Here is a 24,984-nt window from a genome sequence, read left to right on the forward strand (position 1 = left end):
TCTGTCTATAGATCCTCTAGACTGCTAGGTACTGAGCGTATGTTCTCATACTTAGAGTCTGGGTAGAGGATGTGATTTGGAGATTGCTGCAGGACCTGCTTGCCGCCAATGGCACTGAGGAACTATGAAATGGCGTATTAGTGTGTCGCCCGATGCTGTGTAGATGAAAGGGGATCTTGGATAGCTTACCGCAAATATCAAACTGTTTTCCCTAGAGCCATCGCCGCTGGCCTCCCAGAAAACGCCCCCACCAAGCCCCTTTTTGCGGATATACTTTGCCTTCAGGTTTACAATACTCTGGGTATCAAAGCTCACCATAACTCGTTGAGCACTGTCATAGCTCCAGCTCGCGCCTAACTTCGAATCCTCCTGGATGACAGACCGATTGGATAAGGGCAAGTCCTTGTAATCGTATACGCCTGGCTCATAGTGGCCAGCAGGTATCGAGGTGAAGCTGGTGCCTGGTCCTTGAGTTTCACCAAAGGCACGCCCGTAAAGAGGCATCCCAATTATAATCTTGTGCGCGGGGATCCCGACCCTCAGATATGCGGACACTGCCTGGTCTGTGTTGAAGGGAGTGGTCTCAGGCTTATCGGGCGACGCGTACAGGTTCGCGGCGTGCCCCGATGTCCGATCCCAAGATCCGGCGTAGTCATAGCACATTAGGTTCCAGTAGTCAAGGTATCTATCCATCTCGGCCAAGTGGAGAACAGAATATTTAGCTGGGCCGGCAGGCGAAGCTGCAGTAAGAAGGTAGGGAGTATTGTTGTAGAGGCGACTATTTCTGTCCAGTTCCTGGATCCTGGATTAGCATACGTTTAAGATGGCTCTTGCGAGTACATACCGAGCGGAGCTGCTGAAGAAGAGAAACTAGATCGCGTGCCTGAAACTCATTGTTTGGATACTGATTGCTGTCAGTGAACAAGGGTCAAACAAAGGGCGGATATAAAGCGTGCCTCCCAGTCAATATCCAGGCCGTCAAACCCAATGTCGTGCATCAATTTCACGGCAGACCTAGCAAATATTTCGCGCCCTGCATTGGTACTGGCTGGCAACACGAAATTAGATGAATACGTCCAGCCACCGATCGATAACACCACTTTGAGGTTGCGATTTCTTAGCTTTAAATATCGGATCTGATTGATACACCCATGAGCTCTTTCGGTGGGGCCGGAAGCGTCCCACTTTTCACCATCAAAATGCTTCTCTATATCGGCCCATGTGTCCGACAGGTAGACTTCCCCGTCCGATCGGATGTTGGCAAACGCGTAGAATACATGCGTCAGCCGATCAGCCGGTAGGCTTTTAGGGACGTACTGGCGGCCATAGATTGCCTGCTTCCATGAGCCACTTTTGGTCTTTCGTAACGCGCAAGGAGAGAGGAAAGATTTACCCAGTTTACATAATACGCGCAAGAGAGATAGCCAGTTCCCGAAACGGGCATTGGGGAAGCTGGATGACTAGACGCAGACGTGGATGCCGGCTTGCAAGAGTCTGCCGGTGCAAGAGAGATGGCGGAGGGAATATTAGGGTGGGCCGTTATATGAAACAGGGTGGCCAGTTGAAGGAGGCTGATCGAGCCCATAAATGACAGCTTATGCATCATAGTGCAAGATGACAAGGCAAAGTGGAAGAAATGCGAGATATACTGACATTTTCAATTGGAAGGGCACTACAATCATCTTCCGTCTCGGTTGATTTAACTGTTTGCTTTTTTGTGTTCGCCAGTAATTGCCGTTAATGCCGGACCACGTATGCTAAAGAGCGTAGGTGATCAAGCCTGGCACTGAAAAGTGGCCTAGCTATCACCCCATGAACATCCAGGCTCATTCATAGGTTGCGTGATTTTTAAAATAACCCGATCTGCGTTTCTTACATACTGGCTACTGAGAAACGAGTATTTCCATGTAGTTATATTGGGGATGCAGTCGCTGATTCCTAATACTACAGCACGCGTCCGGACGTGGAACAGAAACATCGAGTGACCCAATAACAAGTGAAGCTGCTATTACAGGCGCATTAGTGGCCATAGCATTCCGTATTAAAACATCTTTCCAGTCTCATAAACAGCCAGTTGTTATAGAACAGAAACAAACCACCGGACAATAGTGCAAACGATCCAGTAACTGTTGCCGTTACTGTTGCTGCCACTGACCACAACCCTCCCTGCGCGGTGTAAATGCTGAGCAATGTATTTAGAAATCCCGTTCCTGAGTTGATCAAGACCGGCCTGGCCCTTAGCAAGTTTATCTAGAGAACAGGGTACAAAACGTACAGAAAGATCTTTCGCGCAACCCACACATAATTTTCGCGCCTATGGTAAAACAAAAAGCCGGTCCCTACTAGTCCTATAGAACAACATACAGCTGCGACGACTAGGAGGGAGACATGCTGAACCATATGATAAGCCGACCTGCTGATGTCGTTCTCTGCCGTTGTGGCCTGCAGGGATGCAGAAGTTTGGAGAGAGACGAATGTGCCGGGAAATACTAAATATCCGGCTAGGAGAGTCCACGAGAATAGGCCTGCCAGGATATTCTGCAAGAGTGGGATCCTTTCCATATCGAGAAGCATTGTGACGTAAGCCGTAGGTGAAGGTTGGTTTCTAAGTACTCGATCAGATGTCTTCCATCGGGAAGGAACAAACGCTAAAAGCGAGGAACGTGAGAAATAATGCTGTAAATGCATGTTTGTTGGCTGCAACCGACTCTACTATGGCGTTAACGGGCTATGGGGGAGATGCGTGGAATATATGCACAGTGTAAGCGTATTCTGCCCACCAGTCCGAAGAGCTGTTGATGATCTGCCCGTCTTCTGCATAACGTCATTTAAGCCTGCGCCGTCACTATAAATTATTACGCCCTTTGATCAACCGACATGTGGAATTACCTTGAGCTGACAGCATTGATTGCTACCACTATAGCATTATTGAAGAGGTCGTATTCGATGTTGGACACTGAACAACAGTTGCCTCACAAGACCGGCGGGGTCATTATTATCAACAACCTAGAAGTTGGCCTGTATGTCAGGTCCGTCCAAGAGCATGATGGGCAGATTTACACACTTGGTGAAAAAGGCCAGAGTTTTCAAGAGGCGTGGAAGCCAACTGTCAACAATACTGGTGTCTCACTCAAGGTTTCGACTTTGCACGATAGGCTCAGCGTTCTTCAATTCGAATACAGCGCGATAAATTCAACAGTATACTGGGACATATCGTATATCAATTTGAGACCATGTTCGACAATCTTCAAACACGGGTTTTCTGCAACTCCAAACACGAAAAGCTGCCTTCCTGCAATCTGTGAACCAGGAGAGAATGCTTGTTTCGATGTATATTACAATCCAGATGACAACCATGCAGTACGTGCCTGTCCAGCCAACACGAACATTATCTTGGTAATCGGCCTATGAAACTATATCATGCTAGATCACTTGTCACTACAGGGTGGTGCAATACCACCTTCACCTGTCTGCACACTTTCATTTTGTCTGGGCCAAACAGCCAAGGCACTAGTCCAAAAATGGGATTGCGGATTGGCGGGCCTTTGACACGCAATGTGAGCATAAAGGACTGGCAAGCATCTAATGACCCTTGAAGTACATTTTTACGCTGAATTGAGGGCTGATACAGTATGAACGAAAAAGGTGGCCGCCTGGTACATTGCTCTTTAGCCTTCAGTGGATTGGTGATCGAGGGAAAAACACCTTGGCTGATGGGGCTTTGATGATACGTGTGGGAGACACAAGTATTAGCTTATATAGAAATAGTTTCAGGCTCTAAACAAGTGGCGAACTAAGAGATCTTCGTTTCTAATGTCCAGACCGGTGCGTCTCGGAGATCGATCGACAAAACGAAGAGAAGTATACATCCAAAGCCCAGGGCAGTATGAAAAGTGTTCTTATCCTATACGTCGGAATCATCCTAGCCAATCCTCCACCACTCCACATATCGCTCTTTACTAGACAGCCCACTACTAAGACACCGATCAAACTCCTCCTGAGCGCCCGCCTTCCCGGATCGCAACTTCAACCTATACGGCCATTTTTCGATAATCGTATGTTCCATTTTCAAAACAGCATCCAGAAGTTTGTTTACCTTCCGGAACTGGAATTCATCGCAATATCTAAGTCAATCCTCAAAATGAACGTGATAATTTATATTTATTACGACCGCCAGCGATAGTTATATCGTTGCACATATCTTTCAAAAGTAAAGTCATATTCCATGACTAAATCTCGCGCCATGTAGAATTTGACAATCTTCGGGTCATATTTAGTGTTCCGACTCCGAATGGGCGAAAGGTACTTTAGGTGCTTTCGCGACAACGTGCTGCTTGACGCTATATCAAGAATCTTGTCGTTGTCTGTCATGGTTTCTTCTACCGCGTTCGTGAAAAGGTTTATCAGCGTCGCATACGGATTATCGACCGCTTTTTGGAGCAGTGGGACCATATAGATCAGTGTACGGTGAATATCTAACCAGCCGTAATCCAACATGTTGGAGACTTCAATCCGAGCAAAGGAGCCCGGTTCGAGAATGTCAGAAAGAGAAATCGCGTCAACTTGAAAAAGTTTGAACGAGGCCTTTTCGAAGCCGCGAAGGCGAGTCAAGAATGAGGACAACATTGTTCGAAGATAGAAATTCAGCTTCCCGGATATGTCTGTGCTAGCTGCACCACAAAATGTACTTGCGATGTCCTCTACGGGCCACCCCTGCATAGGGTCTGCATTATCTGGCATTGGCCACGTGCTTGCCTCCATGAAAAAGGTCCTCCGTCATGTTAATTCGATGGTATTTTTCCGCTTTGTTTTTTTTTTTTTTTTTTTTTTTTTTTTTGTCTGTGATCTTGACTCACGGGTTAGGAACACGAAAGTCATGCCTGGGGAGCCCGAACGGAAGGAGACCATCTTCGCGAAACCCGCTGAATGCGATCCGGTGAGACGGACGGATTAAACACGTGTATCGATCTCGATAATCCTTTCTTGATTGAGCTAGAGTGATGTTTGCGCGATCTGTCTGTGCCCGATGAGCGTCTAGTCCAGTTGACACGCCAAGGAATGACAACCGCCCCATGATGGTTTCTCAAAGGCAACCCTGACCGAGCACTGTCCGAATGTCCATGTCTTCCCACAGAAAGCATCAGAGGATTTATGTGCAATCTTTGTGCAGACATCTTTGACTAGAACAAACCTGCTGCTGTAGAATCTTTAGATGTGATTCCCGAATAAGTGTTGAGTACCAGAGATAAACTATGCATTCTGATGCCGTGTCAATGTCCTCGACCACCATGACAATCAGAAGCAGAATGATGTTGCGCGTTACAATATCGAAATCTCGGTCATTGAAGTTCATCGATTGAGTCGTTGTAACTGCTTGTTAATTAAACGATGGTCTTGACGATATATCGGAGGTCTCCCGAGTTGCATGGAAGACGTAATACAATTAGAGAATGTGTCGTCCATTCCGACAGAGTGAGCGAAGGCCATATCAGCACACAATATATGTAAGTCGCCGCCGTACTCATTTCCTTCGTTTGCATCCAGTCGTAACAAATCAAAGGCAGGAACATTGCCCCAGAGATCCTTCTTGTTGCCGAACATAGCTCCAAGGTTCTTACCCATAAATTCTGGGGTCCGGCATTCAAGAAGCCAAGACAGTTGCTATGTGACTTTGCCCAATGGTGACTTGCACGCGAACTTGTGTAGTGGCCAGTGCGCTTTTTGGCACAACTTATCTCAGTACTAAGATATATGAATGCTGTTAGTGAAGGTTCTGATGCAACAGGGCGAGCGTTTGCGAAAGATGACGAGTTGAACACACAGTTACTAATCGACAGTTCATGTAACCGTAATTGCCGTTTCTTGAAAAGCTTGTATATAGAAGTATAAGTATTACGGAATATATAGCGATTGTAGATGCCGGCCGTCTTATGGCTACAATGGAATGCGACAAGAGGAATTCAACCTAATGTGAGCATATTGCAAGCATTAGAGAGACCATTATCACTATTGGTTGGGCAAAAATATAATACATATATAAAGTATCAAACCCGCCAGAATACTCGCCGGAGCTGTTGATAATCTATGTGTTCGACGGACCCTTTAATGGAAAGAAGCAATACTTCATACTCCTTGAAACAAGCATTGAAATGGTCTACCTACGGCTTTGTCCCTTTTTCATTGTCCTTGGAACAATTGTCGGGTAGGTAGCGATCTGTCCAATCTCAACTTAGCTGACTTGGTTTTGAAGAACTTCCAACGCATCATATAGCCTTCTAACTGCAGTGCCCTCGGTACCCAATTACCTTGTAGATGTGTCCTATCGCGACGACGGACAATTGGAATTTACGCCGAATGAACTTCGGGGGGTGATAGCGGGCGCATTACTTCTTTTTGAAGCCCCTCCCAATGCACCCTTCTATCTGTATGAAACCCCTTATGGTCCATCAGACGATACATGCAAGGTGCGCAGCAGCTTTACAGGCCAAGCGGTTACTTTAGAAAGATATGTTGCTCCAAAAGCTTCTGCGGCTTTTTTCGCTTGCCCTGCGCTGCTAGATACCTGCATTTGCGATAGACGGTCCTTGTTCCTTCTCAATCCCAGTCCAGATCTAGACCGGGCAGGCATCCAAAGCCACAAAATCATGCCCGGGTCCGCGGCACCATCTTCTAGTGATACCAACGACCACTACACAGGCTTGCGCTCTTCTACAACGAATCCTATATCCTACCAATCTGTTAACTTGATGTCGCTCCGCCCCCCCAGCCCGTCTCCTGGAGGGACTCTACAGGAATGCGATTGATTGAGGACCGCAACCGCACTAGCCGGCATTCTATATGGGATTCGTGCTAAATTGTCAATGTACCAGAAATATTAGGGAGAAAGCCATGAAAGATGCTCCAGTTTCATGCTTGGGCTTCTTGCTGTAGGGAAAGTATTAGTTGTGATTTGAAACTGGGCACAGGCCACTCCGTTTAGACTTATTTACGAACGACCGCGGCTGTGTTAAAGTTGAATGGGAAGCATTTGGGACCACATTATGAAGTATCTCTGGGTAGCTAGCCGACAAATAGAGCTTATACGGTTCCCTGATCATCACCGGTGGGTTGATAGTTCAATTCTGCAAACCGCACACCTTGATGAACATGACGTCGCACCGCGTCCCGTACAGAGTCTCGCAATCTATCCGCCGCAGCAACTGTCGAAAGTTAGCACTCAAGCCATGGATACAGTTTGTACACGTACCCATCACTAGCAGCTGGCCTTTCGCTACTCTCTGATTTGATGATCTTGTCATCCAAACAGCAGACATTTCTCCCAAAACAATCGCTTGCGGCTCCGGTATGCCTGTGTAGAGACAAACTCGGTTATTGTTCCCAAATGGCAATTGGTTGTGTCCAAAACCGGTCTTCACGTAAATCGAAATAGCCAGGATCTGAGATCAACATTAGCGGCCAGATGGTACCTTGAATGGCAAAGCCCTCACGAACATAGCCTTTTTCCATGATATCATCTTTCAAGATATTATTCAATGATTCCTCGGCGATCTTGATTTCATCGATCATATCAACCTGCCACACCAAGTGTAGTCGACGGACTTGCGAGGTGCAGGTAAGATGACCGCAAATAATCTTCTTTGAGTATGGTATCGCACTAGCAACTCCGAACCCACTGACTACTATCAAAATGCCTCCAAAGCGGTCAACCGGCTTACTGGTTCCATGTGGACCGCTGAATAGGACTGGAAACACCACCGATTTGTCCACGACCATAGAAGCGTAGCGACTAAGCTCGGCGGTCAAACCACCGCGAGGTTGGACAAGAAGCTCCATAGAGCCCCGTCGAACATCAGACCAGGACATGACTGTAAAGGGATGAGTTTGTGCCCACGAAAGGAGGCTGACTGACGGTATCCATATATTGATGTATTGTCCGGCCTCTACTCTGATCGGTCGAGGTAGAACGACGCGCAGTCGACAGGCAATCACCTCTCTGTTATCACCTCTGGTCTCCAAGAACGACACAACAGCCTTGGGACAGCCTAGACCCGTAAACAATCCATTGTGATATAAGATGATCCCCAGCTGTGTTATGGAAGTGAGCCCGAACGTTCCCGCGGCAACCAGAAGGTATAGTCTTGGGTAATAGCTGCGCGATGGAATATGCTGCCAAATGCTGTAAACAAAGAGTAACGCATGACCTTGATGCGTCCGGAGAAAGAGCTCATATGACCATTGATGGAACCATGGGATGAAAAGTAGAATAAGGACACTTAGCGCTAGGGCCCCCTATTGAGTATTAGTGAGGATACATTTTCGTCAACGAGCAAGCGTACAATTAAGGCCCACAGGTTGTGGGGGTCATCGACAGAGAACGCGGATCTTTCAGCCTGAGTGACTGTAAGTGCATGGAAGAGGACCAAGGCAGCTATTGTCCAACTCGTGGCTCGGTGCGCTCCACGGCATATCTCCCACGTAATGCCCAGTAGGTCGGCAAGATGACTTAGGTGCATGGCGGATAATGGAAAGACGAGGTTGACTATAGCCAGGTCGCCTGCTAGATGGCCCGCATCAACCAGCCTTTTTGAGCGGAATAGAAGAAGGAAAATATTTGTTCCAAAGTAAAGAACATGAACGAGAACCCCAGCTCGTGTCCACGGACCCCATAGCCGATGCCTGCGAACAAGAAAAGGTAGCGTTAGATACTGGGAGACAAGTGCGGAAAGCAGGTGAATCCGGTCGGCGATAATAGCGACAGCCCAGCTGACCCAGCTGAGAATAGGAACAGTCCGGAGTAGAAACAATGTCATCATTAGAGCGAAAATAGTAACGGCGTAAATCGCTGATATATTCATTATCTGCACGGCCCTAAACGGACCAGGATTTGATTCGATCCCGATCGACCGCAATTGAAGTGGGTCGGTATGAATTGTATATTTGGGCGGAAGAGCCACTACTACCCTTCTAAGGGGCGCTCAACAAGTATCATAGGATTAATACGCACTCACCTTCAGGGGCCCACTGGGCTAGATTGAGAGACTAAATCACGGGGTTGATGTGAGTTATAAACCCCATTCCCAAACGCCTTCCCCAGCGGACGGTCTCAATAGAACGACACGCTTCTTTCCGAGAGCCTCCAGGTCATGTCAAGAAGCCAGATACAATAGGTACTGCATCTCTTCGTAGAAATGGAAATGTGAACTTCTTGTGTCGTTTATATCTCTCTTTTAATATCATATACACACTCACATTAGGCAACATGCTCGTCGGTGCAGTATCCGGAGAACCATTGGCCATTCGGATGCCGCATACTATTTCTGAAAACGCCCTGGTAGGAACAGGACATGCGATGCCTTTGGTTAAAAATGGCATTTCTGAGTCTACTACCAGTGGGAACTGCCATGGGATAGGGCATTCCAAGGCTGAGGGATTACGTAAAAGCACCGTGCATTCTACTTCGATTTCTCATCCGCTCGAGCTGCCTCAAGCCGAAGTGGCCTCATTTGCCGACACCCATGAATACGATTGCCCCCCTGGACACCCTGACGGCCGCGAAGTGATCAGCGAAACAGACTGTGCTACAGTCGGTTTCGAAATCGCTCTGACCTTCTGACACATGACAATTATTTTCTGACCCCACCGCCAAGGCCTTGGCTTTGAATTTATATTTACCTAGTGAGGGTGGGTGTACCTGTTGTTAATGGATAATTCACGGCTGCCCTCAGTTTTAGGCAATTATGTGATTATAGCTCTTAAGCTACGTTCTTGGCACTGGGGCTTGGTAACAATTATCATGTATCAGAAGGTCAGAGCGATTTCGAGACCGACTGTAGCAGTATCTACAATGTGACTTTACCGAGCAGAGAGATTGTGACGGTAGACATCTTGCACTATTCAATGGTCACCATCTAGTTCTTTAATAATTCCACTCCCAGGTCCCGCCATCGCAACCACAATCTCTCGAACGAGGCAATTCGTCTTCGTCAGTCATGGGAGGCCACTCCTCATTCTTCTGGCAACATCGAAGAAGACGCCGCTACTCCAGTTTGCTCAAGCAGCCGACATCCCTAAAACGCCTCAACGGTGACGGAAAGAGAGGGGGGGGGGTGGGGGTATGAATAAAACCTCTGGGGAAGCGGTACCGGTACGGCAGTTTCGACAGGAAAAATATCGACATCGTGATATTTATCGTACATAACTGCTTAGATACCGAGAACGATTCTTCCTCGAAGCTGTAAGAGAATTACGTCCTCGATAGAAGAGCGAAGTGACTTCGGCGGCTTGTTGGGTTTGTCCAGGGTTGAGCTTGCTGGCAAGAAGTTGCAATATCAGGGTATTGTACTGTAGACAGTTGATTCAGAATTCTAGTAAGACTATTTCGGAGAAAACGCCGCACATCCTGTTGTTGAGCGTTTCAATGTTCCATTATGGAGACAGTACTGTACAACAGTTAGAATGGAACAAAGTCTAATGGCTCCATTAGTTACCTGGTTGATATGTACTTTGCCCCAGCTTGGGCGTAGCCCCTTCAAGGGGCTCTGACAATTTTGGCTCATGCTGCTATACCTCGCATGACGGGGTAACATGGCCTATCAGGTGGGGAATCTTTCACGAATAGTGTACTGTATTTATCTATCGGTTCTACCCTCAATTGCACCATCGGGTGTGCAATGTAGCCTAGGCATGGCGATTACGGCACCAGCATGTCATGAAAATAAATGACTTCTAGGGAATCTAGGTCACATGTAACATGAATCGTGAATTTGGATCTGACCAGGTAGACATCACGGAAACTGGGCATGATCGTGGTCGCCTTAATATAAATACACTGATTGAACTTGCTTGTTTGGATGGAAATTGACCATCGTTTCTATCCACTCAACATTGTTAGACCTTAGCTAGCGAAAATGTCCCCTACCGTTTCGTTTGAAAAAGACCCACCGCTTCCCGATTCAGGAAGTGAAACCTCAGTATGGTCACTTCCCATGTTCCTCAGACAGCCGTCCCTTGAACAATATCATATGGACCTACATGAGCGAGTCAGTCCCATCATTGTTCAGCTATTTAACGACACTCCGGTCGCAAAGCCTTCTCTCATAGCAGAGATAGACTCAGTCAACGAAGACTTGCGTCGAATGAACGGTGAACGCTCGCTTGCTGCAGAAATGGGTACGATTGACATTGGGGTGTTCTTGTATTCATGGGAGCATGAGAACACAGACGAGTCTTTGTCACAGTTCTGTAAGAAACATAGCTACCCGATTGGCTGGGCACGGCGGCCACCGATGGGAGGGCGGGAGTATCAAGCCCGGGACCTCAGAGACCTGGAGGAAGATTACTGGAGGCTACCTGGTATTCTTCTATCCGCCATCTGGCAGCTGCGAAAGGCAAAGGCAACTGCATATACAGTGCAAGAGCAAGAAATGGTTCTCTTGGAACTAGAGGACGAGTTTAACATATGCCCCGATCCATCCTCTGGACAGGAAATCCGTCCTCTCCGGTCCCAGCCCCTATTGGACCTTTATCGTGAACTGGCCAATTACTTGGCGGCTGGAGATCAAGAACCCTATGAGGGGAGAAGGGAGACTCTTAGAAGAAAGTGCGTTCTGGGTGAATACCCAGAAACGTGGGTTCCGGGACCATACAACGACGAGAAGCAGACGGCATGAGTGCAGAGCATGATTTTACCGGAGGTAGCCAAGACCTGCTGTATCCCCACGGCAATTGCTTCCAGCCGCAATGCACCAGCCAAGTACTCATCAAGTACAATACACAGGTCGAAGACATTGAATATAAGATGATTGTCAAGGAGAAGTTTCTTCAAATCGTTTGGATTGGCCTGTAGACCTTTAGCTCTCGTAGAGTAGCTGCATTACACTCAGATTGATTGCTATTATCATCTGCAAGGAAATGTGTTTTGGGCCCAGAAATGAAAACATAAGCAAGGTAGCAATTTCAGTGCAATATGTGCACTAAGAAAACAGGGCCTTTCCCCTATCCATACGTTGAATTGGGCCAGTCATCATAAAGCGGAAAGAATGGAAATGAAAAGTCATGAGTACGTAGCGCGAGGCCTACCCGTGCCCAAGGAGTTGGTTGGGCATGGTGCGTTCAATCCCTGCTTCAACATTGTGAGCCCTGCGGGTGCAAGTTCATCAACAGTATTCTCAGGTGGAACGACGCCCACATAGGAATTGAAGTTATACACTCCGCAGATGCAAGTGTTGACAATGTCTTTTAAGCTGATGTCGCTTTGTACCGTCTTGCCGTTGCGCGCAAATGAGAATTTCTGCTGGCCCACCCCCATGGGCACCGTGAAGGAGCTGGCCCCCGCCCGGGCTTCAAACTTCCGGTTGTTCTGCCCCGAGGTGATTTCTACTGTCGCCGGGGACTTGAGTAGAGACACTACAAAGACTTGGTCTTGCATAGTCTCCCAGCCGCTCGGGCGGCCGCGGAAGAAATTGCCAGTGCTATTGTCGGGGCTCCCGCGCATGGTTGAATCCGTATTATCACAGTTTAGTGTCCGTGGCGTGGGTCGGTACCAGTAGACAAGCTTCTCGTCTTTGACATGGCTATCAACGACCCTGTCACCGGCTTTGTAAGCGGAAATAAAGGGCTTAGACATCTGCAGCCAGCCCCCATGTGGCCTGGGAGTAATAAGCGTGTCAGAATTCTCCCCTTTCATGCCAGTTTCACGGAGATGCTCACATATCCATAACCCATTTCGATGCACCATCATCTGTGTGAGGAGATGCCAGTGGTCCAATATAATGCGACTCTCCGTAATCGTTCCATGTGATAATCTCAATGAAACGAGGGCCAAGGTTCAAGATATCCTTCCATCGCGTGTACCACAGAAGGTCACTGGGAAACACCCAGTTCTTGCTATAGGGCACCTCACTTCCAAAATGAGTGAAGAACCACCCCGAAACGGCTGTTACTGTCAGTCTGGAAGATGATATGGCTCGAATAAGGCCCGAAACTCACGTGCAATATACGGCTTTCCCTTAAGCGCATCGATATACATAACATCACCCTCGGCGACGGAGATATTATGCCCTGGAGTCGGCGCCTTGTTGTTGCCATTATTGTCCCAAGCCATCCAGTTCAACGCACCATCTATGGCATTGAAGTGTCCCCGGTCCGGATGGAAATTGGGGGCAAAGAAAACGTCCGAGCCGGCCGCAGATTTCATTTGGCTAATATCAAGACCGTCGCCGGCAAACGAAGACGCAAAGACCTTGCCATCGACCCTAAGCTGCGCTGGTTGGCTGGCGTACTGTCTGATCTTCTGGCCAACGGCAGTCGCCTGCCCAGCATTATACCAATTAAAGTCGAAAGAAATGAAAACCTTCATGTCATTCCTGGCGGCTGATTCGTATGCCAGATTAAGCTGCTGGTCAGTGTAGGGATCTATGCCAATATTCAAGGCAAAAGCATCGATACCCAATGCCTTTGCGCGCTTCATGTCATCGTCATAGTCAGCCGCGCTGTTGCGATTGCTGCAGATGCCAATCTGTGGTTTTGATGTTAGCTGGTATACCCCTTAACCGTTTATAATGAAGAAAATACCATGAAATGACAGAATACAAGGCGGTCAGTGGCCGCCGCAAGTAATCCATTTCCGGGCACTTGAATGGCGACGTCTATTGCCGGGAAGACCACAAATATGAACGGGATGAATTTAAACAGCATGATACCCAATTTGTAGTCAAGACCTTCGTCCAAGGCACGCTTCAATCACTGTAATAACGATAAGTATTAGCATCAAAAAATGGCCTTACAGAGACCAACGCGACATCAGATATAATAAGGCAGAGAGGGCCCATCGATAAGATAAACGAAATCCACAGCCACTGTGTGTAGTGCATGGTACGTGGGCAATCATTCACAGACAAAGAAAAACCTTATGTTTTAATATGCAGTTTCTCCGATTAGCCTATCGCTCTCACACGGGACGATATGACTCCAAAAAAATGAGAGAGATATGAAGAAAGAAAAAGGAAAATTAAAAAAAAAAAAAAAAAAAAATAAGATATTGCAATTCCTAACATGCTTGCAATTTCATGAATACACTCTGAGCAGCCCAAAATATCCGGGTCCTTAAACCCGCCCCTAAGTGGAAAATGAATAGTCATCTCCGATGATAAGCATCAGAGGCTGCATTTCGGACCACAAGAAAATATAACCGTACGTATAATGATTCCTCACGCGGCACGTATTATTGACACTCCTTGCCGGATCTACTAAATCCCCGCACCGCCTTTGAATGGAATAGGTGTTCTATATACAGGTGTTAGTATCGTCTCAAAGTTTCTGTTGAGGCAGGCCTCTCATCCATAATTTGAGCGCCATCACATACGAAATTGCAAAGGAAGATCGATGAGACGCCCTGATGAGACAGCCTCGAGCATTGAGCAGCCGACACGCTGCATGTAATGTCCTTCACGTCAGACAGATGGGCTATGTTGATTATTGTGTCGTTTTGCTGTGCTAATCCATAATCAATGGAGCAGACTGGCTCCCAGGGCTTTCAACTAGTTAGTATACACACGCCAATATCCATGTTCGCCAAGAATACCTGCGCTCTCTTCGACTGTCGATTTTCTCTGTCATATCTGATTGCTGGGAATGTGGGAACATTCAATACCTTTGATGATTAGATCATATTTCCACATACGGAGTAATGTTGTTTTATCCTACCATCTTTTGAATGCTGGGATCGAATACGACGGGAGGTCCCTCTTGTGCACGTGCCTAAAGATATCAGGCTGTGTGATGAAGGCGCAAATCAACCACTTACTGCCATCACTAGAAGAAAAAGGATAATCGTAGATCCTGTCATCGCGTTACGATGTCAAAAGCCTTGTAAATGAAGTGTTCAGATTCCCAGAGCCGAACTGTCCTGTTTGAGAGTATATAATAGTGCTTTTGGAAACCGTTTTCAATTAAATCTCAGGCTTATTAGGACCGAGTATCAAATGAAGCCAGTCATGGTAAGTTGTAAGCAAAACGACTTTCTTGGTTCGATGGATACAGAGGACTCACTTTGCACAAGAGGCCAGAAAATTGTTTATCTAGTGCCTCGCAAACGCTTGAGCAAATTCCAGTTTGGGATTCATGCTCTCTTTTTTATGAATTTACAATTCTCATTGCGGTCCAAACAAAAAGTACCATAACAAGTATTCGTATCAACACTTATAAACATGGACACAACCATATCTGGCACGATGCTTTATCTTTGAGAAGTCCGGTCAACAATAATCCACGAAGATATTATGACGTCGATGTCAAGGCGTAACATTGGGAAACGGGGGCTAGCCTTCTGTATATGTTACGAGGTATCACGCAAATTGCTTTCATGATGTATACGCGATGCGCCGACCGCCAAAGCCTGATCTGAAAATCTAATACTCATTCCCAGCCTACTGATCCAAGGATCCTGCCCACACTGGGACAGCTACTGCTGCATGAATGCTGCAATTTAGACTTCTTATAGATGGGCCCTGATTGCGTAACGAGCTGTTTGGATCTGACACTGTTACAACAAAGTTTGAAATCCTTTAACCAGCCGGAAGGCCAACAGCCAAAACTCGCTTCCCTTTAGATGAAGCGAACCTTTTTCCGGTAGGTTGTAGGTTTCTGTATCGAGCTGCCTTTCCGGTAGACTTTCAGGTCACACGACTTGCATTCACTACGCGCCAGAAGACCCTGCGGGCTAGTGGTACAACAGCCAAAGGGATCCAGCCCTTGTCTCTCGAGTAGCCAGCGCAAAGATGTCGGAAACCCAGCTATGGGCCTTGCATTGAGACTATCCAGCTGAATAGATAGGGAAATCTGGGTCTCCGGACTTTTGACGGCCAGACGAACCGGAACGCGGTATCGAGCACAATGTAGACAAATGGCGTCATCGTAGGGCGATATATTGAGCACTTCGCCATCCTGGATATACGACGAGGCCCGAGGATGAAGCCTTTTCAAGGTAGAAACAAAGATCAGACCCTGTATGCGGCACCTGATTGTCCCTATGCAATAGTACCATCCATTCTCCCAGCGGGGAGCTGACGATAACTCCAGAAAGAGACTGGCGAGGAGGACCGAGGTCAAGGCCGGTGGCACCTGATCTGCAGCGGTCTCATCCACAAGACTGACCATCCGTCGCACCTGTGCTGACACATTTGAAGACGATTCCTGGCCGGGGAAGGTCACGTTGAGTCGGTGATAGTCTTTCTTCCTTGCTGGATGGGTTTGATCCAGGAGGCCTTCCCAGGCCTGCTCCGCGTCCGTGGACTCCACAAACGAATCTTTCAGACGGGACGCAAACACTCTGGTCCAGTTCAAACGCGCGTGGCCGCCACGTGGTACATCCTTGGAGGGGCAACCTGTGCCGAGGGAAACAAAGCAGACAGGCTCCGATCTCGCCGGCCACATGAATTTGGTCTCGGAGCGGCAGAGCGTGGAAGGGTTATCGAACTTGGAACCGCCATATTCGCAGTTCCCGATGCCCTCTAGCTGGATGGGTGAAAAGAGACTGAAATAAATCAGTTCATGATCGGGGCGGTGGGGCGGAGGGTATCTGACGCAGGGACAGCAGTAGTCGCTCGTGCACTGTTGGGTGAATCAGATTCGTCTTCCGGAATTCGTTCGACAAATGCCAAAGTCAAAACTAACCATTGCCATAGTTTTGGCTCCTGGCTCAGATTCGTCGGCTGATGCACTTGATAGGTCCCTAGACAGGAGGCTGTTATCTGGCATGCGGTTACCGAAAGTATCAAACCCACCTTGATCGGCTATCGCTCGCGTCCGTCGGTGATTGACCAGCAACATTGGGCGCTTGCCGGCGGCTGCCACTACCGCCACTTTCAACCCTGATATCGGCTGCACGTCAAACATGCGTTTTTCGGTGTCGAACTGCTCTTGCAGAAGCTCCTCCCACTTTTTTGCACTGTACCATCCGTCAGTCCAGCGGCATTTAATCGCACGCAAGAACTTTTCCCAATATGACAGTGGCGATGATTCCTGGAAAAACCGTGTCATCATGTACGAAAACGCTTGCGCACATTCGCCAACGGAGCAATACTGATGGAAGATTTTCAAGACTACAATACCACCTGCTCTTCGTCAATGCTTGCTGACAGGAGCGATGTTCGTTGTGGGGGCGGGAGGGAAAAAAAAGGAAAAGCGCACCTGATCTCGTGCCAAAAGCAACGTCGAATAGGTGCGGTAGAGGACATTCCGGGCCAACTTGCCGTTGGATACAGTCCAGAAAGCGGAGGGGGATAAAACCGCGAACGCCGCCTCCATCCACAGCAATCGCTCGCACACAGCCCGTCGGGGGCAGCACGTTGGCGATGTTCCCACAACGCCTTTGGCAGATGATACAGTCCCGGACCAGGTACTGGTATTCCCCCCCTTCGACAGGCACGCCATACCCGGCGGCACATATATCGCAATAAGCATGTCCACACGAAAGCGGATGCTGCGGGGGGCGCAGTATACATGCGAGGCATGTTTGGCCAGAAACGACACTAGAAAAAATATCTGTCATGCGAGCAAGGTTTGCTTCATGGATCCTGCGTGGCGGCCCTTGGCCAAGCAAAAGCTGCCGATAGAAACCCGCTAACTGATACTCAACCAGCTGCAATCGTAAGGTTGACGCGGCAGAGACACTTAACGCCTCCCCACATAATGCACGGTATAGCGAGTCAAAAACCGCTGCTGGATTGAAGACTAGGGGACAATCGATTAGCGTATGCTTGGTGCAGATACGATCACGGGTATGCTCTGACAGTGCGCTCCAGGGCGGTATGCGTCGACCAGAAACGCGGACGCCAATACCGTTGCCCGACTCTCTGCGTTCCAATCACACGTCAGGTTGATGAAATTTACCAAATGTGACAGTGGATCACATTCGTCCACCATGCTCCCCCGTGCTTCCCGAACGAAGTCGAACGGTACATCCGGCGCTCGGCAGACATGCTGGAGTACCCGGTGAAATAAGCCGTCCAAATGCGCGGCCGAAAACAGGCACCCATCTTCTCGCCGTTGGTTCCGGCTGCCTTCCAGTCCTTCGTTTATCACGTCTTGTAGAATCCTATTCTGGGCGGTACCCGGGTCTGCATCATCGTACCGTGCTAAGCGCACAATCCTTGGTGTACAAAAGACGTCGGAGATGTCCAAGCTGTGGTAATCGAGGTCGTATTCCATGAGTATATCCTGCGTGATGCTCGCGCTGTCTTCGACGATGACCAGGACTCGTGGCCGATGGTCCAGACTGGATCCCTTTCGCGCAAACTTTGCCCATGTCGCCAACACGGTTTGTACCGCATGCACGCCACCCACGTCGTCCGCGAAGATGCAGATAACATCAGCAAACAGGCCAAATACACGAGATAGTATGATATCATGAGTGTGGCACGCCATATCCGATGCCCAAGGGACGACAAATTCCTCGCTGAACGGAAAATCATCATCTTCCTCCTTCAAGGGTATGACATTAGGGTCACAGTCTGCGAACAAAACCGGATAGTCGCTGAACCAGGTGCTGTTATCCACTTGGAGGCGAATATTTGGCCTTTGGGATGTGATAGTATTGGCTGTAAAAAGATGCCTGAGACCAGCATTCATGCGGTGCTCGCCCAGGAAAAGAACAAGGCCCGGGAATTGCGTCCCGGGTGAAGTGAGATGGTTCTTTATACTGCTCAGGAGTCTCTCGTGCTGGACAAATGTACCCGTAGCTCGGCGAACAAGCCTGATCCAGGTGACGTCAGAATCTGCAGCCATGGTGCTTGCCATTGCGGCACAGTCAAGGTTGGGGATCATGCATGTTATCTATTACTGCCCGTATTATGTATCCCGTCAGCGAGTATTTGGAAGGGTGAACTTACCCTCGAAGATCAGGCACCCTAACTTCAAGATATCGCGAGAACTGACGGTTAGTCAGCAGGTGTTGCGCCCGTCTACACAAGCCTTACCATCCCGGCTTGCTTAGAGTTCGCCGCGTACAGTCCAGTTTGATTTCTATCTCAAGACCTCGCTTCCGTTCATCCACGCAGCGAGCGTATCGTTTTATACTCTTCGTATTTCCAACAGTGTCAGGGAGGAACAGGTCGTACATCATATCGGATACTTCCCTGCTTGCGCTTCGCAACTCGGTTTATGTTAGTTCGATTGCAGTGACCAGCCAGTCGCTCTATTTCATCGTGAAAGCAGTGAAAGAACTATGGAATTATCGACCAGGTCTCCCGATCGGCCGGGTACACCGAGTTCATTCGAATACCATATTCTTCTCCAGGGTGGTCACAGCTCAGCAACGGACCTGTCTCCCCATGAGCTCAAGCGGGCAAAAGACCAGCGTCTTACCGACCGCGAAGAATACCGTCGGGCTCTCTCCAACAAGTCTTCCTTACAGGCTGAGAATACGTGGCTCCGAGAGATCCACAACTCTGCTACGGCCCTCCAAGAAGATACAATAAAGCCTGCGACAGGATTACTCTGTCGCGGTGCGGAGGAGATCCAAAACGCTCTTGTGCAGTTTTATATACTGTTTGGGACCGCAGACTCTGATCAGCGGTCTAGTAGCCTTACAATACCCGACTTTGATGCAATTGTACAGGGACTCAAGACGGTTTTTGAGAGATATCGAGAGGGACTTGACAGAATACACAACGCGCGCTGGATGTTAGAAGATGGCGGAAGGATCTTCGCTTCCCAGATCCAGGAGTCAAATGCCAACTATGGAAGGTTTTTTGGAATAGATAACAGGTAGTGGTTGGCTTTTATCCACCCAATATTCCGCATGTCCTAGGAACTGCAATAGGCAACGCCCGTCGATAATCGTCGCCATGACGCGTCCGCTTCCCAATAAAAAGCTTTCAGTCGCCGCAGGCTTCGCCTGCCAGAATGTCTGTATGTACCAGACCTACTTTCCTTTTAATCTAGCCACCATTCGATACCGGTGAGGCGGCCCTCGTCGGGATCAAAAAGCTCCGAAAGAAGTGACGCGAAATATCAATCGAGGTAAAGGAACAGCCCATGCACTTGTCGACCACCCTCCCAGTCTTGAGCATACCTCTGTAGCTGATGCTCAGAGCGCGTCCGCAGTCGTGGTTTTTCATAAGCAGATGTGACAATCCCGCGACATTCTCAGACAAGCCGTCGTTGGTCCAGCCGCAGCTGCTAGGGTTATCCCAAGACATGGCAGTATCATAAAATGTCACATCACCAAATCATGGAGCATCCTTATTGCAAATAAGGCCGTCTTCACTACTGGCTGTAGTGGTGTACTGTGACGGGGTTACCGGATCCACGGTGACCTCTATAGTGGTGGGTATGTTAGTCGAGTCGGCGTTCATTGTCGGGATAACATCCGGGGCATTAGAATGGAATAGAACCACACTTAAAGGCCCGATCGTAGTATATGTTTTATTGTACAAGCTTGTACTCGGAAGGAGGGATTGATCTTGATAACTGACGAGGGATAAGGCTTCGACGGGACGAGGCATTCTGAAGCTCCCTGAGGACTCTAATGTTTTTCTTGTCGGCTGCGATACTAACAGCAGTTTTACCTTGCCAGTTCTGATGAGCAAGATTAACCCCGGACCTCTTCAATAGCGCTGTCAGGAAGCGATATTGGTTCGCTTGAATGGCTTGCATGAGCGGTGTATATCCCACTGACGTTTCACAGTTCAAGTCCAGTTGGGGTATTTGAAGCAGTTTGATTGCGAAATCTTCTTTCTCACAAAGTAGCGCTGTTAGCAGCGGAGTAGGGGCCTTTGAGCTGCCACGGTTGAAATCCACGCGGTTGGTGGTTAAGAAAATATCAAGCATGTGTGTATCACCCTTCAATGCGGCAAGAGTAAGCGGGAAATACCCGGTGTCTTCAGAGCCCAGGTTGGGGTCAACTCTGGCATCAGCAAGTAGTAGCTCTACCACATTGTACAAACGGCCTTTTACCGCATGATATAATGGTGTTTGGCCATGATTGTTGCCCAAGTTAGGGTTGATATCGCTATGCGCTAACAATGCGCTCACCAGCGACAGGCGACCTTTCCCGGCGGCGTATGATAAGGGCGTCTGACCATAAAAATCGATTACGTTGGGATTCACATGTTGTTGACAAAGTATGTTTCTTAACATGCCGTAATGCCCCTTTCGACACGCTATATGGAGTGCACCTAAACCATTCTCATCCATCACATTCACGTTTACCCACCGAAGTTGAAGAAAGAATATGGCCAGCGGTACATTTCCGTGCTCAACAACCCAGGGAAGCGCAGAGCTCTGCTGGTAATCGATGTTAAACTGATAGAGACTTGCCTGAACAAGGCCATATAGCCAATGGCAAGTTTTCATCAGTGCACATATGTCCTTTGCGTGATCCAGGCCCTGAACTATCTCGAGTACAAGCTCATTCGGCAAATATTGGAATGTCATAATGACCGGATTTCGCATGGGAAGCACACAAGGGTAGTGCAATAGAAGACATAAACATAGAATCTAAATAACTATCATATCATGAGAAGCAGTTCTATAAAGAATAAAGTTGCAGTTTATAAAAAAAGACGATCTCATCACTCCCGTAGATCGTAGTTCCCAGACTCCAAGCTGGCTAGGGACCTGCGATGTAACAATACTCATAATTAAGCCACAGACAACTACACACAGAGGGCAGCTAAAGTGTGGAACCTGATGTGTAACAACTTCCCACGATATGATATCCCGCCAGGGTGACATATGACTACATCACAGCTTCTCCAGTGTGAAGAAAGATGAAGGAGCAATTCGCAGACACGGTCTGGCGTTGGAGAGACCGAGGGGATGTCGCATCATGCAGCTAGCAGGCCCGTAGTCAAGGGCCGAGGCCTCCATCTGACTATCCAGGAGAAAGTCACCAAAACCACACCTTCAAAATCACCGCTGTTAGATATTTGGCGCTCTTAGCCCATTTCACCTCGGATCCAGAGCCCAATTAAAGACACGAATTCCTTCTACAGTCTTATATTCAATTAATTGGTTGGTTGATTTCATTTACCATAAATGCCCGAATAAGAAGCGATGAGCAGGCTACCATAACTATACATACCCCTGTATGTACATGTGTACTGTGCCGCTTCCTAAAAACAAATTTCAAGCGTTGTGAAGGCCTTTCGTGGTCTAATTACTGTTTGTGCCGTTTGGCTGCCCCCGTTGCGCGCGGCTACAGAACGGTTGCGATGCCTCTGCAAGGCCCAGTACTGCTTCGATCGTATCGTACTAGTGCGCGGGACCGTATCTACTTGCCTTGTCTCACATTAGTCGCTGCCGGGTATTGAATGGAGGCGGGGTGTAATTCCTCTGGCTCTGGCTTAGCTGGCTGCTCGTAGGGCGGTACGGATAAGTCGTTATTTTAGACTGTTCCCCAGGTTCTGTAGCACTTGAAGAGTGGATACGCTGTCGCAAAGAGTTGTAGCTAACAGTGGGTGTCGATTCAATCTTTGGCGTCGGTGGGCAATCGAGTGGAACACTGCCACTTAGTTCTGCCGCGTGGGTCGATCACTGATCTGCGGGCCCGACTTCAGTCTGGCGATGCTCGCTGATCTCTAAATTGTTGTTGAGAGCTACGGTAGCGGCGCCTAGGTGACCATCATGAACGGACGCATTTGAATAGACGACGATATCAGAGTCAGTTCCTATGTCCACCGTGCTCATTTTCGCCCTTTCTCGGTCCTATTTATTTCCATTTGTTTGAACTCGGGGGTTCTCCATGGGGGAAGCGGCTTCCGTACGAATTTTTCCTGTCTGTCCAGTCTTTCTAGCCGCATTTTCTTCACAGCTTCAGCAAGGGGAAGCCTAGCGAATGTGCTGTCCGTGTCAGTTATGATATTCTGCGCAGGGTGATGGAGGCGGAGAGGGGTGGGGAGAATATTCGCCCCTGCCTCTAGCGTCGCGGTTGCTAATGTCTTGGAGACGAGAGAATGCATATAAATGCGGATCACTCGACTGGCCTTAGCAATCGCAGCTGGGTTTTATCGCGGGAAGGGTCGTGCCACATGGTCGATCGGTACTCTAGTATTGGGACCACACATGCTTGGTATATCTGTCTCATCTGCTCAGGCCGAGTCCGCTGAGGGCAATTATGACTTTCGTTGCTCGTTTAACCGCCTGCTTCAAATGGTTCTTCCACTCCCAGTGCTTGTGCTGATTCGGATGGCTCAATCTTCTTTGTATTCATAACAGTGTGCCCTCTCTGTTGCCGACTTTTCTTTCCAGTACAGTGTACAGTGGTTCCGGGTGTCACCACCTACTCTCCTTCCTTTTCTAAGACCTCGTTCCCGAGGCATACTATTCCATATGTAGCTAAGCGGCTAGTGGCATATATCCACTTATGTTCAGAATAGACCGCTAATCCGTTCAGCTGTGGGGCATCCTATCTTGGCGTTGGGCTCTGGAAAGAAACGAAAGAGTGCAAGTGGTGACACCGTTTCCCGGAAAGGCTGTATAAGTTCCTTTTTCTCGGCCATTATATATGCGAGGGGTGTCTTTGGACTGGGTCTTCGAAGTTTGCCTCTGCTGGTGACTCCGCTCGCCACCGCAAGTGGTCATCGATGAAGGCCGCTGCACCTCCGTGGAGGTCGACCGGTTTGTCCAGTGATCTGTGTCCCAATTCGGCATTTTCTGGAGATGCCACATTAGTTTAAAACGTCAAATCCAATACTGGTAAAACGGCCACTCATTAAGCTAGCGATTCAGTCCGTGCAACCGCCGGAATGCGCGTAGATTGTAGGCGAGCTTCAAGACCGATTTTGGTGAGTCCGTTCAAGGCACAACATCCTAAGAGGAGTAGTCCAAGGTAGGTCAGGTGGAGCCTGGTACTGTACAAGATGCCTTGCAAATCACTAGTGTCCTGTAGACCGTGCGAATCGGAGGACGAAATGATTATGTAATCAATGTGCGCTTCCTGCCCGTCTCCGGACCACATTTGTTTCACATCAGTGTAAAGCAGTGAGTGCATTGCAGCCGTCTATGTTTTGATTGTATTCGGCCTTGCTTACTTAATGGAAGAATCCTATCAACTACGCGGCCTTTTACTGTCAATGCGGAAAATATTAACATACTGAGCGGGTATTGCTATTGCGGCGTTAATTCACTCCTTGACGGGGATCGCTCGGATGGACGTCATAGCGGTCTATCATGCAGTCTAGATCTATTCTTGTGCGATACACACGGGCTTTGACACCGTGTGTATACACACATGTGTAAACACTTGGTGTGACTCTATTGACCGACCAATAGGCCATCGCCCAGATATTTGGGATGGACGTCATAGCGGTCCATCGTGCGGTCTAGATCTATTCTTGTGCGATACACACGGGTTTTGACACCGTGTGTATACACACATGTGTAAACACTTGGTGTGACTCTATTGACCGACCAATAGGCCATCGCCCAGATATTTGGGATGGACGTCATAGCGGTCCATCGTGCGGTCTAGATCTATTCTTGTGCGATACACACGGGTTTTGACACCGTGTGTATACACACATGTGTAAACACTTGGTGTGACTCTATTGACCGACCAATAGGCCATCGCCCAGATATTTGGGATGGACGTCATAGCGGTCCATCGTGCGGTCTAGATCTATTCTTGTGAGATACACACGAGCGGCCCCTGCCCAGCGGCTAAAAAGTCCACGTGTGTATGCGCAGCTATGTGCGCCCGATAACTCTCCAACGGAATGAAGTGGACTTAGTAAAGCAAGTAATATGGCGGCTGCAAAACTGTAAAAGAGGTTCGGGACAAGGCGTGCGCTGGAATCTTTTTGATAGTACAGTTCTTCCTGCGTCCATTTTTCCCTATCTGCATTAGCACTCCTCGGTAAGCTAATATAACACGGTTGCATGGGAGGCCCAGAGCGTATCGTGTGTTACACGTACAGTTTGCTCCCAATGCAATGTCACCTGAGCATCGTTTCTTTGTTCCTAGTGTGATTCCATCCTAATATG

General features: G+C 48.4%; 5 protein-coding genes across 5 annotated transcripts; 1 reads left to right on the plus strand and 4 right to left on the minus strand.

Moving 5' to 3' along the window:
- Positions 1–5: 5 nt before the first annotated feature.
- Positions 6–693, minus strand: CHT4_4 (Chitinase 4; the record flags this gene model as incomplete). Its single annotated transcript, XM_046090381.1, has 2 exons — positions 6–122; positions 190–693. 2 exons carry the CDS (start codon positions 691–693, stop codon positions 6–8), a joined length of 621 nt encoding a protein of 206 aa, XP_045946356.1.
- A 6,384-nt stretch (positions 694–7,077) lies between these two features.
- LDX57_008660 (NADPH oxidase family protein) lies at positions 7,078–7,863 on the minus strand (the record flags this gene model as incomplete). The annotated part of the gene is made up of 3 exons (XM_046090382.1): positions 7,078–7,199; positions 7,247–7,436; positions 7,492–7,863. 3 exons carry the CDS (start codon positions 7,861–7,863, stop codon positions 7,078–7,080), a joined length of 684 nt encoding a protein of 227 aa, XP_045946357.1.
- A 3,122-nt stretch (positions 7,864–10,985) lies between these two features.
- LDX57_008661 (uncharacterized protein) lies at positions 10,986–11,669 on the plus strand (the record flags this gene model as incomplete). The annotated part of the gene is made up of 1 exon (XM_046090383.1): positions 10,986–11,669. The coding sequence occupies one exon, from the start codon at positions 10,986–10,988 to the stop codon at positions 11,667–11,669; it is 684 nt and encodes a 227-aa protein (XP_045946358.1).
- A 383-nt stretch (positions 11,670–12,052) lies between these two features.
- On the minus strand, positions 12,053–13,695 carry LDX57_008662 (glycoside hydrolase family 71 protein; the record flags this gene model as incomplete). Its single annotated transcript, XM_046090384.1, has 4 exons — positions 12,053–12,647; positions 12,709–12,934; positions 12,988–13,516; positions 13,573–13,695. 4 exons carry the CDS (start codon positions 13,693–13,695, stop codon positions 12,053–12,055), a joined length of 1,473 nt encoding a protein of 490 aa, XP_045946359.1.
- Positions 13,696–15,603: 1,908 nt separating this feature from the next.
- Positions 15,604–18,795, minus strand: LDX57_008663 (uncharacterized protein; the record flags this gene model as incomplete). The annotated part of the gene is made up of 4 exons (XM_046090385.1): positions 15,604–16,608; positions 16,672–17,111; positions 17,188–17,730; positions 17,790–18,795. The coding sequence occupies 4 exons, from the start codon at positions 18,793–18,795 to the stop codon at positions 15,604–15,606; spliced, it is 2,994 nt and encodes a 997-aa protein (XP_045946360.1).
- Between the last annotated feature and the right edge of the window lie 6,189 nt (positions 18,796–24,984).

Source organism: Aspergillus melleus (assembly GCF_016097325.1).
Source record: "Aspergillus melleus strain CBS 546.65 chromosome Unknown contig5, whole genome shotgun sequence".
Taxonomy (NCBI): domain Eukaryota; kingdom Fungi; phylum Ascomycota; class Eurotiomycetes; order Eurotiales; family Aspergillaceae; genus Aspergillus; species Aspergillus melleus.